Genomic DNA, 17,665 nt, shown 5'->3' with positions numbered 1-17,665 from the left:
TCCACAGAGAGATGCTATGTCAGACGCATTGTGTGGGAAACTTACACAGCAGCACCAAGCCCCTCAAAGCACTTCTGCCAGCAACACCAGACCCCTTTTTAAATTTCCTGCAAAATTTCCTGGGGTTAAGCTATACCAGGGAGCATTGTGGGAAATTTAAATTTCAGCACCCGGACTCAGTAGGTCAGTTTTATTATTCCTATATTGCAGATAGGACTGAGACTGAAAAGAGAATTAGCTTTAGGAACACCTACGGAACTCACAGGAGAGATTAAAATGAAGGGAATTCCTGGTTTGTAGCTTGGTCTCTAAACCATTATTATCTCTTTGAATCTGTTTTGTTTTTGAAGAGCACGTAACTGGAAGGACAGCACTGTGAGAAAATAAAGAGGGGCAACAAAATCTACTGTATGAAGGGGTGACATTTGGCAATTTCTAGAAACCTTTCAATTTTTTGCTTGTGATTTATACTGGATTCTTATTGCCCACCTTCAGAAACTGGAAGATAAAACATATTTACCCCCTTTTTACCTGGAGAGCACGTTTGATTTAAGTGGAACTTCCAAGAAATTGCAGTTTAGGCTTTTAGCCTTATAATTGTCTGTTGTTGGGTGATAATTGGGCGATAATTGGTGATTTATTTATTTTTATGCCCCAACTTTTTTTTCTTTTAAGCTTTAAATCTCTCTTCCCCTTCCCTTGATAGTTCTTGGTTTGCACAAAGACATGCATAGTAAGAAAAGAAAATAATTAGTGAAGGGCTGGTGGGTTTGTAATCATTAATGTATTTTCTGTTCAAACCTGTTTAATTCCTTTGCTTTAAAGAATGCTTAACTGTGTAACTAAAACAAATATCTGCCCTGGACTGCATCTATATTCACATCCTGTGATTATTTCAGAAGTATTTAGTATTCAACACATATATATTGAGAAGCCTTATATAATTTCAAAGTTCGCACTTTCAGCATTTTTTATTATTCATTGGCCCAGTTAAGGAACTGCCTTACTTATTCTGCGTTTCTTCTTAGTGATCAGCACAACTGCTTGGAAACTCTGTCCGCTTTTTAGTTTTTGTTATCTCACTGGTTTTCAGAAACTGAGCTAGCTCTGACCAAATATTTTGAGAATGTTCCTGGGCTGCACTAGATAACAGTTATGTTAATCAAAGAAGTTACAATGGTAGTTCTTTTTAAAAGGTGACCCAAAGGCTGAGGAATTTAATCAATATTCTCCCGGTTTGGTGGTGACTGACTTACAACACAGAAGTCAAAATGAGAGATAACAGAGTTATTTGGCTCTCTCCTATGTGGCTTTTATTTATTTGTTATTAATATAAAGTTATACCCCACCTTTCTCTGCAAAGCAGGCTCAAGGTGAATTACATTTGACAATTTATATTTGACAGTTTAATATATCATCATTCCTCGCTAATGAATTCACATGAAAGCAAATACACATTTACATCTTAGATGTGTGGGTTGTTGTTTTCTTCACTGTTTCTGTTTCTAACTGGGATGTGGTTTGTTTGAGTTGCTAAAAAAACCACAGCGGTTCTACAACACAACGGCAGAACTATTCAAAATCCAAAGCAGTACCAGCATAATACAATAAAAAGAGGAGACAAGTGCAGGTTCCAGGGTCTTTAAACACTACAGTGCCCCCCACCCCTTAACTAAAGAATGTCTGCTGGAACAAAACAGCTTTTAATGCCCTCTTAAAAGCTAACAATGAAGGGATCAGAGGCGCTGGCCCAGGGAGGTCATTCCCATCCTTCCACATCCTGGATGCTATTATGGAAAATGACCTTTCTCTTGTCTCTATCAGCCATAACCACCACTGGTGAGAAAGCAAGTGCAGCCTCAAAAGAGAAGAGGACTTTAGGTTTAACACATTTAGCTTTAAAATATTTTAAATCTTTCTGCTTGTTTTTTTGGCATCACTATTTAACACCAAAATTGAAGACTGACCTTCCAGCTTCCTTAAACACCATGGCCTTATATGCACAAGCAGGCTATTACATGGTGTTTCTGCTGCTTGTAGATTTCAGTTTTCTCCACACAGGGAGAAATATAAAGAGGTTTCCATGGTGTGTTCCCTTTGAGTTCGCCTGGCCTCAATACTCCAAGGTTTATGGTGGTTAATTCTGTTACATGCTTGATGAGCTGAATGGGCAGCCAAAGACAGTCTTTCCCAATTGTATAATTCCAGCCAAAGCAAGTAGCTTAGGCTAGACTTGCACTGACTTCAGGTGTTAAATAATAATGACTTAACAACCATCTTCACGTGAAATATTTAAAAGCAAACCTCTCTCAGCTGCTGTTGGAGGGCGTTCCCCATTATTTAGATGGGTCAAGAGCATGTTAATCTTATTGTACTGCCTAGCTTGACAAAGCCTTTTCCTTTCTTTTTGCTCATGTGTAATTCTTTAATGAGATGAACTGATTTTACAGATGGGGAAATGGAAAGTGCTCAAAGCACAAGACTTGCCTGTGTGTTGCTTATGACTAAGCAGCTTAGTCATAGCTTTTAAGTTGGAAGTAAAATAACTTTGCCAAATAATCCGTTGGTCAGAGGTCACCCTTTTTGTACTGTTTTGCTGGGATCAACTTATTGTTTCACATGTTTGGAGACTGCCGGCTGTTTTTCCTAGTCAAAGCGCACACTGCTGGTTTAAGAATCAGGTTTGCTGCGTTTCCCCAAGGGTTCCTGCAGAGAATCACTTACACATTTGGCAACTCATGGCCAAGCTAGACAAGCTAGGACTGATGAGACTAGTAGTCAGAAACATAAGGAGAACACCACCCTACTAGTGACATAGCATGGGTTGCCAGTGTCCAGAGCTACGCAGAGGGAGTGGGGGGAAGGAGGGAAACAGACAGAGTATGCATGTGCATTCAACTACCCAATGGCACATTCCACATCACCCAGAAAATCACATCTGCAAAGATAAGGAGAGTCTGGAGAGGTCACTTCCTAGTTCATATGGAGAAGCCGTTTTCAACGGAGTCCAGCGATGGAAGCACGCAGCTGTATTGAGGCAGCACCGGGTGTTGAAATTTTGCGCCTGTAACAATTTTGCACCCTGGGCAACCGCCCCTGTGACCCTCCCCATGCTACACCACTGCACCCTACCATGGCTAAAGCACCTCTGGAATAAAATGTTATGTAGCTGTTCAGTGCTGCAGCCTTTTTACTCTGTCTTTGAAGCAATCACGCATTGGCTCTGTAGAGGGAAGAACCCTGTCACAACAATATTCTTATTAAAAACTAGACGGCTTGCGCTCTGGTAGTAAGTGCATTGCGTTGCACTTGACCCAGTGATATGTAATTGGAGCTTTCCCCAAAGCCGTCTATGCGCTGGGAAATGGATACTTGGTTTGAATCAGATGAGTGGGGGCAGGGGGAGAATATTGTTTGTGTGTGTGTGAGAGAGAAAGACAGACAGACACAGGCTGAGGAAGCAGTGCTAAGCATTTATTTCCTCCAGAATTAATCTGGGGAAGCCCTAATTATTCCTTCGCCTTGCTGCCTGCATTCTGAGCAATGGTGCGCAAAGTTAAAAGCGTTGAGCGGCTACAGCATAAGATATTATGCACGAAAACCGTGATTACTTTCAGACATCTATGTCATAATGAATGCCAGTAACTGAAGTCTGTTGTCTGGATAAAGGCAGTTGAATCAGGACTTGAAACAAACTTCAAGCACTGGGAATTTATAGGGCAGTGGGGAGGGGAAGGGAGGCTTTAGGCAGAAAATGCTTTGTAAGTCATGAACCATTCTGAAAAACAGGGATTTGCCAGCCTTGTGATGTCATCACTTGGCTTCAGACTCGACTGAGCATGCTCAAATGTTGTGGACCCTGTGTGTGGCACTGTTGATTAGCCCTTGATGCCGTGGGTACAGATGGAGAGGCCAATTAAGGCTGAAGGCAAGCAATTGTTTTTTAAAGAGTTTAAAGTGTTTTGAGAGAGGCGCCATTTCCCATGGTACATGCAGACATTCCTGTTGACCCACTGTCACCTCTGTCAAATTTGAAGGCTTTTGAAATGGCACAAAAACTCTTTGAAACTTGCTTTACCAGAGTACAACTGTAGCATCTATGTACACATTGTACTCTTGGTGAAAACCTCCTGTGGACCTGTGAAAAAAACATAATGTCTGTCTCTAGTGATGGGCAAATTCTCTAAGTCTCTCCTCAGTTTGGCCTCTTGTTTCTTGCTTTCCACGGTTGGGGGAAAGCCTTGAAATTTCCTGAGGTAAACCAAGCACTCAGAAGGTTTTGCTCCATCACCCTTCCACCAACCCCAAAGCTCTTTCTGCTACCTCCCAGGGCTGAGAATACTCCCTTATCTTCCTTCCCCCCTTACCTTTTTCGGCAATTCGATGAGAACAGCAGCAGGGCATTCCCTCCTTCCCTTCTGTTCTCTGATTGCTTACAATAACTTGGGTGTGGAGGTCTCTGGGTGGCGTAGCTTATTCTAGAGCAATTCTGAGTTCTTCAGAGAGGAAGTTTGAAAACCGGAAAGTTCACATCCAGTTTGAAACTGGGTCTTCTGAACTTCCTGGGTTTGGATCAAAGCCAGATTTGGGCAACCACTTGCATTCAGCTACATGTAGTATAGAATCATAGAATTGTAGAGTTGGAAGGTACATTAGGGGGTCATCTAGTCCAACTAAATCATACATGACAGATGGCCATCCAACCTCTGCTTAGAAGGAGTGTCTACCACCTCTTGTAGAAGTCTGTTCTACTGTTGAACAGCTCTTACAGTCAGAAAGTTCTTCCTGATGTTTAGTTGGAATCTCCTTTCCATTGGTTCAGGTCCTAGCCTCCGGAGTGGGAGAAAACAAGCTTGCCCTATCTGATGGCCCTTTAGATATGTGAAGATGGCCATCATATCTTCTCTCAGTCTCCTCTTTACAAGGCTAAACAACTTGGTCACCCGCCTCTGCACACATTCCAGCTTGTTAGTATCCTCCTTAAATTGTGGAGCCCAGAACTGGACACAATACTGCAGGTGACCAAGACAGAATAGAGTGGGACAATTACTTCCCTTGATCAGGATACAGCCGTACCTTGGTTCTTGAACAGAATGTGTTCCGGGAGTCTCTGTTCAGCTCCCGGAACTGTTCGAAAACCAAGGCGTGGCTTCCAATTGGCTGCAGGACGCTCCTGCAGCCAATCGGAAGCTGCGGAAGCTGCGATGGGTGTTCGGCTTCTGAAAATCATTCAAAAACCGGAACACTCCTGGGTTTCGATCGTCTGGGAGCCGATTTGTTCAGGAGCCAAGGCGTTTGAGATCCAAGGTACGACTGTATATTAAAGAATTAAGCCTTTATAAAGCATTCTTTAAAAAACCCCACACATTCATTTTACAGTTGTGAAACACTGCAACTGAGACCTCTTCTCTACATAGACCTCCTTGGTTAGGAATATCTGTCATAATAAGTCTGTATCTACAGCACATTCACACGAAACACCAGTTGCTTCAGGCCATGGCAAGAGAAAGCCAAACAGATTAGAAAAGAACATCAGGGCAGTTTAAAAGCTTCTTTTTTTAAAAGCATCAAAATTTTGCCTGCACTTTTTTTTTCAATGTAGTGTGGCTTGGTTCAGTTGAATTAATGTTTGCAAACTCTCTTAATGTAGTCTAGTTAGTACACAACCAACTTAGCTGCAGAATAACTCTCAATTATTATTTTTTTAAAGGGGGGGATTTCTGCCGCCAAATAATAACTGTTCTCCTTCAACTTTACTTTTCCTACCCACACTCTGCAAGTTGAAATCTGCTGCATTTCTACGTGTATCGGAGCACACAGTATGCCAGGCGGCTGAGGCTGTGTCCTCATGGTGAACAAAGCCATAAATTGAACCATCTGTGAAGTGAAAGCTCCACAGTCTTTACTAATACCGAAGCATTATTGTGAAATCATAAAACTAGTTGTGTGGGTAGAAAGAAAAAGGCAGGCCGCTCTTTCCTCTTGGTTTTCGGTTGCCAGGAAATGATGTGATACTCTGAGCAAATTCTGTGAAGGGTCTCCCAGGAGTCAAAGCCACAAACAGTACTTGCTCTATTTATTAGAAATTGGATACTAGTAAATAAAAGCCTGCCACAGTCCTCAGTCTAAGAACGTAAAATTCATACCGCCTGCTGTGGGTCCACCCCCACTGTATTGTTTATGCCTTCCAAAAGAGAGAGGATTTTAACGTATAATTCAATCCTGGTTTTGTAATGACAAGCCCCTGATGGCAATATTTTAAGGCTGACCTTCAGCTGTGGAGGGGAATATCCTGGTAGCAAATTTGCATTTTCTGAACTCTTTCCTCAGAAACACATACAGGCCACTTTCTCTTGAGCTGTTATGGATGCTGTTTCTTTTTGGGGTAGAAAATGAACACTAAGCTCAATCTGTTGCCAAATATGGAAAACGGCTTGTAGCCTATTCTGAAACATGGGTGTTTTTTTTAATGTACAGGATATAGAGGAGAAACTCGTTTATCTAAATGTCCTAGTGGTTGGACCAGTATCAGGAAAAGACGTGGTTAAAAACCATTGGAGACTATCAACCCAGCAGAGGACCCATATGCTGGTAAAATTTCCTTTCTTGGACTTCAGGACAGTTGAGTCCACCGCTGTTGGACTCCCCTCAACATTACACAGACCTGAGGGGATCATCCATTTACCAGTTTGAGAAAGAAGCTAGTGAGATTTCCTGCTCCTCTCCTCCTTTCAGGGACCTTTCCCAGTGGGAAATGGGAACTTGCTTTGGGGTTTTATGGACAAGTTCCAATCTCCCGTGGTGAGGGTGAGATGGAAGGAACAATTTACTTATGCTCTAATCTCTCTTTTGGAGCCTCAGTTTGGTTGGTAGGAGGACAAGCAATTTGGGAGGGTGGAGAAAGGGACCTGCAGTTGGGTGGCGGTCTATGGGCATCATGTGCAGAGAGCCCACAAAAACCAGAGTCCTGCTTAGGGGCCAGTTCACACATACACAAACACACAAATAGCTCCCAGCTCTATCTAGGAATGTAGTGTCTGGAAGAAGCGTACATTGTGATAACGTGATCACAGAAATTGTTGCCTGTTGCATCTCTCTGGTCACTTCATTTGCATATTAAATGTTGGTCTGTGTTAATGAATACCCAATAATTTTTGGGAAAGTGCATAATTAATTAGAAATACCATTTACAAGGAGCTAAATAAATTCCTACTGAGTTACATGAGGGACGGTGGATCACAAGGTATGGCTAAAGGGGGATTGTGTGTGATGAGCCTACTTAGAGCTCTGTGATTTAATGTCAGAACTATTTGGGTTATAAAAACTTCACCTGACAGATCTTTGTGCAGCTAAATATTAATGACCAATCAATGTTATGCCCTGTAAGTAAATTATGAATGACTTAAAAGCATACTGCAGAACTGGATGAATAGATAGACATTTTTATGAATGAGTTTTCAAAGGACTTTGGCAAAAAGGAAGAACTTGGCTGCTCTGGGGCAATGTTGCAGTCAATCACAATGACTGCTTAATTGAACTACCCATTGAATCAGTATTGTCTCAAGATTATGTCTAAATGTACATTATAATGCTCTACCATGTATTGATAGATGTTCAGGTAACCATTCATGCAGACAGCATCAGGTTGCCTTTGTGAATGTATGGCCAGAAATTTAACTTACAATAAAATTTGTAGTGACAAAAGAATGCTGTGATCTGGAAACATTTTCTAAAGTTAAGTATTTGGGTTGTTAGTCCTTTTTAGAGTAGAACCATTGAAATTAATTGATTGAATGAGTCATAGCCATTAATTTTAATGAATCTACTCTAAGTAGGACTAATATTGGATACAACCCTTTGATAATTAAATATATGTGTGCACAAGGAAAATCATATTATTTTTGTTATACCCTTGTTGCCATTTCATTATGTTCCCTCAGTTTTACAGTATTGTTGTTCTTGCCACAACCACTGTCACCTGTCATAAGTTTAGATTGTGAAATTTTGGAGGCAGGGACTGTTTTTTCTTTTTGTTTCTTTAAAGTGCCATGTGCACTGAGGATGCTGTATAAATAATAACTTTATCTAAATACAGTACAATCACAGTCACAAAAGGAGGGATGAGGTGATACTGTACTCTATTGTTCGTCCCACCCACTTTTTAAATAAATTGAATAGTACAGACAGCTCAATTCTAAGGGAATTGATTGTGAATTGCAAAAATGTGGAGAGCTAAGGGAACTGAAATTAACAGATATTTCTATTCCTAATTATGACATAACCTTTTCTGAACCAGACTCCCAATTCAGTGCACCTGTTTTTTTTCTTTTTTTAATGTTGAGCATTTATTACTTATTTTAAGGTGGTGGGGGCGGGTAGTTACCTTCGCCTATGATAGCTCTCAGTGCTACTAACAATGATAATTAGCTGCAAAATACTTGCTTTTCGTATGACAACTTTTTAATAACTTACCTAAACTGAAATGTTTTAAAGTGCAATGAATTTGTAGTAGCTTTTCCAGCTAAGTGACAATTACATGGATCTTCCTTAACCAACATGAAAATTCTTAGATTGATAAATGAAATTATTCTCTTGTTATAGCACTGACATTTTAAATTGAATGTTCTTCTCTCTTCACTCTCATTAAGCATGCTTATGTATTACTGCAAATAACCACAGACAGTGCCGTTCATTGAGTTAAAAAATTGGATTTGTTTTCATCTGGCAACTTGGAGCAATTTGGTGCCTGTTAATAGTGAAACAGATAAAACATGGGGGTCGGGGAAGGGGAATTTGACTTTTGATGAAGTGTTGCAACATCTGAACACTCTTTAGATTATTAAGAAGTCCTTTTCAAATGATTGGGGACATAGCAGAGAATGGAATTAAGATGCAAGGAGTGGAAAACCAAACTTTCCTTAGGTTAGCTGGGTTTAATGTTGATGTTATTGTCTGTGCCTTTGTAGTCTATTGATCACTTACAATTGATCCTCTTCTACCCACCCAGTTCTTCTCAAAATTCCTACCATGAGGCAATGGTTTCTACAATGAATTATCTTCCGAGGAACCTCTATACTTTGGCCCTCGACTGACCTCATATCTTGGTTGGCTATTGGATCCTCTTGAACAAGAAGGAATGTTTGAGGCCTTCCAGTCCTAGTTAAGAATCGCTGTAGGCATAGTGTCTTCTTGAGCTCTGGCATAGTCCTGTGTCTTTGACACTGACTTCTGGCTTGCAGCTTGTGGTCTTGCCTCCTGGGTTCTGACTTGCACTTTGGTCCTAACAACAGACTGGTCCCACAGCTGCTTGCTCACCTCAGATTACCAGCCCAGGGCCCGCCCATGATAGCTGATTGGTTGTAGGGTCACCCAGTGAGCTGTATGGATGCGCAGCATTTTTTGAACCCAAGCCTAGCAGCATGCAAGCCAGTCTAATGTAATGAATACCTAGTCCTGGGTTCAAAATTCGCACAGATTTACCAGAATTCTTGATGTATTTGGGGGTTGGAAATTGAGAAAAAAATGGTACTGTGGGAGATGCAGTATAATTGTCTCTACAATGTGTGTGGGTTTTTTTGTTTTTAGAGTTGATGGGGTGGTGATTTGTGCATGCCTTTCTCCTTCTTTCTTCACAGTCAAGCTTGCAACAGAAATGGAATAAATAGCCGTGTCAGGAACATAACTCTACTGGATCCTGGTTTGTTTGTTTTTTGGCAATCAATAGATGGACAGAGTTTCTAAGAATTTTCTTTCCATGCTGATGGAAACCTTTTAGCGCAGAATGTCCATTAAGGGGAACCGCAGAACTTGAATGTGTAAAAACGCAAAAAATTAATAGTCTGGGACACATTATGGCCGGAGTGCCAAATTACCCACTCTTCCACCATTCATCATCTTTTTTTAATGGATGTGTTTATCAGGGCATCATGGGAGATTCAGCCTCTGCAGAGCTGAAACATTACTGCTAAATGGATGTGAGGCTCCAGCCCCTTTAATGGCTTGAAAGCAACCTGCCTTAGGAAAACTGGCATGGGGTGGGGCGAGGTGGGGAGACATATGAGGTATCTACTGTTTTTCTGGGAAGCATTTGGATCATCCCCACAGTGTGCAAAGCTTATTGTAAGTTAGCCAAAGAATGTATGGTTGAACTAATCACATCAGGTTGTCTGCAACGTAGCTCTAGAGAGAGAAAGTTCTATCAGTGCAAGGACTTTTGTTTGTGTGGCTGAATGTTTTCCTCTTCCCCTTCCCCTATACCACCCCAAAATTTGTTCTGGGCTTCCCCCCTACTGGCCCTGGGACCCACCTTTGAATAAAAAAGTTGGCAACAACAAGAGTTTAAAACAAAACTACAGTGGTACCTCGGGTTACATATGCTTCAGGTTACAGACTCCACTAACCCAGAAATAGTACTTCAGGTTAAGAACTTTGCTTCAGGATGAGAACAGAAATCGCGGGGTGGCGGTGCGGCAGCGGGAGGCCCCATTAGCTAAAGTGGTGCTTCAGGTTAAGAACAGTTTCAGGTTAAGAACGGACCTCCGGAACAAATTAAGTACGTAACCAGAGGTACCGCTGTATTAAATTTTCTACAGAGAGAGTTTGAAAGCCAGGGTACCACCTCAGAAAACGTCCTGTTTCCACTCACCTCCCTTCTGATGGCAGGTGCACCTGATGAAGAACCTGTGAGGGATATGTTAATATATGACAGGTTCGTATGAAAGGAGGTGGTCTCTTAAGTAATCAAGTTCTAAGGCAGTATCAGCACTTTAAATTCTGGTAGGAAATAGAACAGGAGAGGGTCGAGGTAGAAGGCTTTAGGTTCAATCCGTGGCAACTCCAGTTAGAAGAATCTAACATCTGGTGATGTCAAAGACCTCTGCCTGAGACCTGAGAGAGCAGCTGCCTATCAGACAATTCAAGGCTAGGTGTAAAAATCACCTGAAGTATTACAGTGCCTATGCTGATTCTTTTATAACTGTATAATCAACCTTTTTCCTTGAAGAATGCCCCATATCTTCAGATTCGGCATTGGTTTAGTCCTTTAGCAAATCGGTGTATGGGAATGGGAAATGGATCCATTTAATTGCTTCCACAGCTCTCCCAGCCATTTATTTTACTCTAATTGGGAAAAGTCTTGGGAAGGAGGAAGGGTCACTGCTTTGCATTTGTCGAAGGAGAATAATTTTCCAATATAGCAGAGTTCTATTACATGCCAGGTAAATAATTGAAATGTTGCTGCAGGAAACCCTAAACCCCAAGGTCATATTGGAGATGGTAGAAGCAATGCAGTGTAAAGGATAGGCTGCAACCAGTAAAAGGGAGCATTTCTGAAAGCATCAAAGAGTGCATATAGTTGAAAGCATTCACATGATACCCTGCCCATCCCCTTTCTCATCACTGGGATGAATAAGAGGCTATTATATTTCACATGCCTAATAGCCATCTGTCATAACAAGAACATGTTCCCCAAGGCTAACAAGGAGAAGAGTGCAACCTCTTCACTGCTCCTGGCTCTAAAGCATCTCTCTGCTGAGGCCTCATTAGCATTCTTCTCCACACAAAAAATGAGGTTGCCTGATCTATTCCCAGCAATTTTCTCTTGTCACTCTTCTTTTCATGCAAAGCTAGGTTCAGGTGGGGCAGAACGCTTCGCTTTCTCTGCTTGTTAAACTCTTCAGCACTGGCAAGCACCCATTTTACAGCTTTGTCCATTATAAAATTTCAACCCACACCTGTTGAAAAATTATCTGGAAAAGCTAGCTTCTCAAAATATATTCTTTCTTTTTTCTTTTTACATATAAAGTAAGCAGTGTTTTCTTTGGCAGCTACTGTATGAAAGAAAGGGGAATATGGAGTTCTGAGGACCGATTTCATTACCCAAGTACAGGGTGCAAACTCTGTTAAATAGTCAGGAGTTCAGCCTTCTTATGCAAGTGATGCAACTAGCCCAGTGTGTTGAAGCATCAGATGAGAGATCAATGTGCATGGGTTGTTTGCAAGTAGAACACTCTGACAGCAGTGATCAAGCCTGCTTTTTAATGCATTAGGCCAAATTCAGGCCAAATAAGAAGCTTCTGCTCCAGGCAAATGTCTTTTCCTGGAAAATGATAAGAAAAGAAAAAACAGCATTTCCTTCTGCATGCCACTTTTCGCATAAAGGGAACAAGGGAAACTGACAGGCTGATTAAAATGAGATGTCATGACCTTTTTTAACAAACTCTATGCAATTTTTAGCATTAAAACCTGTTTCATTCCTTATGAAGCTGTTTGTGACCTAAAGGTGAACACTTAACTTCAGCATCTCATTCTAATCGGTTGCTTCCTCATTCTAGCAGCATCCCAAATAGCATTTAAGGGACAAACCAGATGTTATATTAGTCATGCCCTTGCCCTGGTTCACATGATTTTGTAAAAACAAAGATTCAGGATTGAGGATACTGTGAGTCAAATTTAGACCAGTTTGTGTGTTTTTTTAATCCGTACATTGGTTGTGTGCATGCTTGTGTGTTGTGAAGAAGGCAGGCATTTCCTTTGAAGTGGACATCCTTTAAACCCTCACTAATATCTGAATTAAATTTGTTTATATTCATATGCAGTGCTGTGCAGGTTGGGGTATAAATCTAATAATAAATAAATTGTTCACCTAGAAGTAGGCCACACTGCTTATTTTCAAACAAGTGCATAAAGGATTTCAGCCTGAACAATCCTTGAAGCTCTAGGATGCCGATTTTATTTTTATTTTACAAGATCCTGACATTTAATGTCTAGGGAGACTGGATAATTGGTACCAAAAACTGTGTTGACTTGAACAATTTGAAGAGCAGTGAAAGGTGATGGTGGTGGTTGTTTCTTTTGCCTGTGTCACAATAGTTAAGGCTTTATGTCAGCGGAAAGCTTCCCTGTGGATAACTAGGTTACTAGGATATAAGGGGAAATTCTATTTTAATTAGCCCAGTAGGTTGTTCAGAAGAGAGTTTTGCTGCTCTCTTGCATTCGTATATTGGAGTTCAGTCAGCTGCATCCATTCTCTACTCAAGTCTTATCAGGGCTGAGCGATGGTCAGCAGTTTGAAATGACCAGGAGACAGGAGTTGTTCCAAGAGATCGGAATCAGGGGGTTAAAGCTCCAAGTCAAGAGAGCAAGTCAGAGCTAAAGGACAAACCAGGACACTGACCAAGCCAAAGGTCAGGACCAAAGAACAACCAAAAGATACCAGAATAACATACAGTTTGGGAAGGTCTTGTTGCTTGGATAAGCCTGAAAAAGGAAGCCCATGTTCTCCTGCCTGTCTAGAAGAGTCCGGTGATCAGCCTGGATAAATGGGGTCTTGTACTCTAGGCCAGGGGCTAGGGGACCTGTGGCCCTTCTGAAGCTATTTGGCTCCAACTACCATCCCCAGCCAGCATGGCCTTTGGTCAGGGATAATGGGAGTTGTAGTCAAACAACATCTGAAGGGCCACAGGTTCCCTACCTCTGGCCTATGTAGATGCTGCAACCTGCAATTCAGTGGCTCACCAATTCAGTGCTTTGTTCTAGGGAACCCAAGATACAGTCAGACCATGAACCTAAAATGGGCGTGCATCAACTTCATTTATAGTCAGAATACCTAACCAAAAAAAGAATGTGTATCTTGAAAGTTTAGTCCAAACGGGAAGACTAGCTTTATCCCAGAGAATTGCCTGAAGGCACTCTTGCTTGGGGTGAGTCCAGGGGTGTAGGACGTGTGGCTCTTTAGCCACATCATGGCCACTGCTCAGGAATGATGGGAGATGGACTCTGACAACAACTTGAGGGCTACCAAGTTTGCCATCCTAGATATATAAGGGCCTACGTTGTTTTAAGTAATTTGCAAGGTGATCAAATCAATAGAGTTTTTGAAATGAATGTTTGTGAGTACTGTTGGCTTATTTCTGCTGCCACACATGGCTCCTGTGTTACCATATACAGCTAAATGCCAAAAAGCAAAAATGCCCCAAGAAGAAGCTACAATTTTGAAGTATGAAGTGCAGTTCTTTACAACAGTTGAGTATGTACTACGCAGTTGCTTTCTGTTTCCCTAGCTTTATGAGTTGCCTTTTCATAAATGTGAAGTGTTCTTGCATTCATGTCCTCCAGCACTTGGAATCCTTTGGCCTTTGAATAAATGATTGTTGACTAGTGTTCACATCTGGACTGTGGCAAAGTCTACTAAGGAGATATAAAATCTTATGGCAATCTGATCTACTTGCTGCTAGGCTGAGTCTTCAGTAAAATATATGGGTAAGGCTAAAAAGGGAAAGCATTCGCAATACAGTTTACAGAAATAAAAAGTTTTAAAGCACTTTAAAACACAACCCACGGATAAGACGGATTACGGTCAAACACTCCACCCTTTCTTAATAATAATAATAAAATGTTATGTCTCTGGGAATGGCCTCTGCACTGATCTTTGCATTTTGACATTTCAGTGTATTACAGTAATAGTAATTTTGCTTAACATGAATAACTTACCCTTGCCTTTCAATTTTTTTTAATAGATGACATATATTTGGAACAGCAGAATATTTCTTCTCTTTTGCCGAGTCAAAGCACCATGAGCAGCGTGACTCACGAAGCCTTAACAAAAAGCACAACGGATCCCAAGGCAAATAGTGTGTTTCCTGAGGGGTTGTTGTCACCTGTTACCTCTCCTGAGGTGACCTCATCGGACCAAGAAGGAACAAGCAGAGTCTCAGCTGGACAAAATGTACCACTGTTGGATACTTCAGTAACAAGCAACGAAGCCGTCTTAAGTAATGATAGATTGATCAGCTCCTTTCCAAATGCACAACAAACCCCTTCATTGAAATCTTTTACAGAGGACTATCATTCAGGTTCCTTCCCAGTGAAAGCAACAAAAGAATCCTTGCAAACTTTGCTCTTAGCGCCTTCATTACCTGCCATCTCCTCGCTGGACTACCTGGAAACACTGCAAACAACATTGCAAAGGGCTGCCTCTGTCCCCCACGTCCCTCTGCCCTCTTCAAGGCCTTTTGACATGGCAGGTGTAACTCTGACTCCAAGCAGAGACTTGCTGATGTCCTCTACGTACTTAAGTTCTGTTGCATCTGAGGCAGTGGATGCAACGGTTGGAAAAGGAGGAGAGAGTTTGCTGTTTTCTGTGCAATCCTCAGCATCTTTGCTTTCGGATACTACTGCGAAAGGGTCTTCCTTATTCCTGAGACAGCTCGGTGAGGTTACCCAAATTATGCCAGACATTTTGACAAGTACTGACACACACGCAGAAGCTCGCTATAGTATTAATAGCAGTAGTGCTACAGGAACTCTAAGCAGCTCGTCTGTCCTGAACGTTTTGAATGAAATTCCTGTTTTGTTAACTAACACAGGGACTGATACGTTTTCAGCTCTGCTTCCTTTTGTTTCTCCCCCTGCTTCCCCAGCTACACTTTTGACTGCCTCCAGTAGTTCTTTTAATGAGGAATTGTTTACACACGAGCTTTCCTTTCAATTATCCAGAGGTACAGCATCAGTTTTGCCTGACGGTTCAGAGAAACAAACTCAAGCTGAGTTCTTCAGTGACGTTGCAAGCCCAGTGCCTTCCACTAGACCATATGCTTCATGTTCTTACTGTGACTTCACCTCAGTTCTCTCAGAGCCAGTCTTTTCAGTGGCACCTTCAGAAAATGATGTGGGCTCAGGTGATTATGTTGAGACACCGTCATTCACGGCCTCTGAGGTAAACGGTGTTGCGCCACTTACATCCATAGTTAGTGACTTTTATGACCTGCAAGAGCCTCCTCCTGAAGTCTTCGATACTACTTTCCCCTCAAGACCTGTTGTTTCATTCTCTTCAAGGTTTACAGAAATCTCCATGTCAAATGCTGTGGACATTAGCCTTAAAAACATAATATTTACATCAGTTTTCCCTTCCTATGGCCGGTCTTCTGAAATAACATCACTGGAGCGTGTTCCTGTCAGCTTTCCCTACTCAGTAACTGAAATGGTTATGTCTAGTGCTGTAGAACTATCCTCTCTCCTTGCCACGGTTCCCCTTGAATCTGCCTTCACCGAAAATGTGAACACACCATCCATGACAATCAGGAACTCAAGTCTGGAAATATCTGAATTAATGCCATCAGAATCTACCGTTTTCCTTAGCAAAACACTCGTGGGTTTTCCCACAGAAGAGCCTGTTGTAAATAGATCAGACATTCCATCCAGCCTTCCATTAACACCTTTTCCCTCTGAGCCAAATGGCTTCTCACATTTGTCATCTGCTAGAGCCACATCATTCTTGATAATGCCAAGTGATTTGACAACATCTTTACCTCATGTTTCGCCGACATTCCTTCCGTCATCTGTGTTTCTCGACAGTTCTTCTAGCTGGGGTTCAGCTGAGCTCCCAGCTGTTGACATCACAAGCATAGAGGCATCCCAGACTTCTTCATGGCAAACTTCATTTTTTAATTTGAACTCCTCTTCTGTTTCAGTCACACATAGTTCTACAACTGTGCCATCATCAAGTCTCTATATGAGCTCTAGGTTACTGGAACCAACATCAATCTTAGTGATGGAATCTGAATTTTATTTTACCTCACCTTCCACACAAGCTACCTCTCAGTTTGAGTCATCACCCATAGCTATTGATGCAACCGTCCCTACACTGGTGCTTCCCACCTCTGTCCCAGAGCCTGTTTTCACCAGCAATATATTGGAGGATGAAACACATGTGACCTCGTGGTTCACTTCATTGCAGGCAACCCCCATCTTGACATCCTCATCCCTTTTATCTACTATTACCACAACTACTGTTGAGGATGCTGGTGCTACTGCTAACCTCTCCTCGGTTTCCTCATTTACTGAGGCAACTGAGACCACAATGTTTTTTAGAACTACCCCTTATATGCCACCGTTGGCTACGGATGCGAGCAGTACCGCTTCTGCTACTGAATCAGTGGCCATGGTGTCTTCATCTGCACCTACAGTGACTCCTCCATCTGTGATGACCCCTGTTGAATCTGGACCTCCAACAAGAACTACTAGTGTAACTGAGTTTACCAGCATGACAATCCCTACTGCCACCACCTTTAGCAGCACAATAGGCCTTTTGACAACTACCAGCAGTACACCAAGGTCACCTACAGCACCTACCACTTCTGCACTGGTCACGACTCCAGACGTTACAGTGGCAACCATTCCAGCTACCATTCCAGCAACCAGACAGCCCTACGTTTGTGACATCACAGTCCCTGATAAATATATAGTGAAAGCCGGTAAGACTTCCCACCCCACCCAGATCTGTTGTTCTTGTGTTATTAAAAGTTGTTCCTTAAAATCCACAAATTCATGCCATTTTGCTCAAGGAAAGTGAACTACTGGTGTCCTTCCAGGTTGCGAATGTCATATACTGTTTATTTTGCACAGCAGTACGAATATTATTCATTTAAAATATTTCATACGCTGCCTTTCAGTTCAATTCTTGACTGAATACTAATGCTTTCTGTCTCAGGCCAGGAGTGGTGCAAATAGGTAGACTGTAGTAGCCTTCCAGATGTTGGAATACAGTGGTACCTCGGGTTAAGAACTTAATTTGTTCCAGAAGTCCGTTCTTAACCTGAAACGGTTCTTAACCCTAGGCACGCTTTCACTAATGGGGCCTCCTGCTGCCACTGCACCGCTGGCGTGC

The 17,665-nt window shown here is 41.9% G+C and overlaps 1 protein-coding gene across 5 annotated transcripts in view; it reads left to right on the top strand.

Moving 5' to 3' along the window:
* Positions 1 to 17,665, top strand: part of KIAA1549 — a 113,172-nt gene that overhangs the window by 46,892 nt on the left and 48,615 nt on the right. For all 5 annotated transcript variants that reach the window (XM_081212216.1, XM_081212215.1, XM_081212214.1 and 2 more), the window contains exon 2: positions 14,517 to 17,252. In XM_081212216.1, the coding sequence (XP_081068342.1) occupies positions 14,517 to 17,252 (2,736 nt within the window). The remainder of the gene's footprint in view (positions 1 to 14,516; positions 17,253 to 17,665) is intronic.

The sequence above is a fragment of the Podarcis bocagei genome (assembly GCF_964188305.1).
Source record: "Podarcis bocagei genome assembly, chromosome: 10".
Lineage (NCBI taxonomy): Eukaryota > Metazoa > Chordata > Lepidosauria > Squamata > Lacertidae > Podarcis > Podarcis bocagei.
The sequence above is the reverse complement of the archived record's forward strand: the minus strand, read 5'-3'. Positions and strand labels throughout refer to the sequence as shown.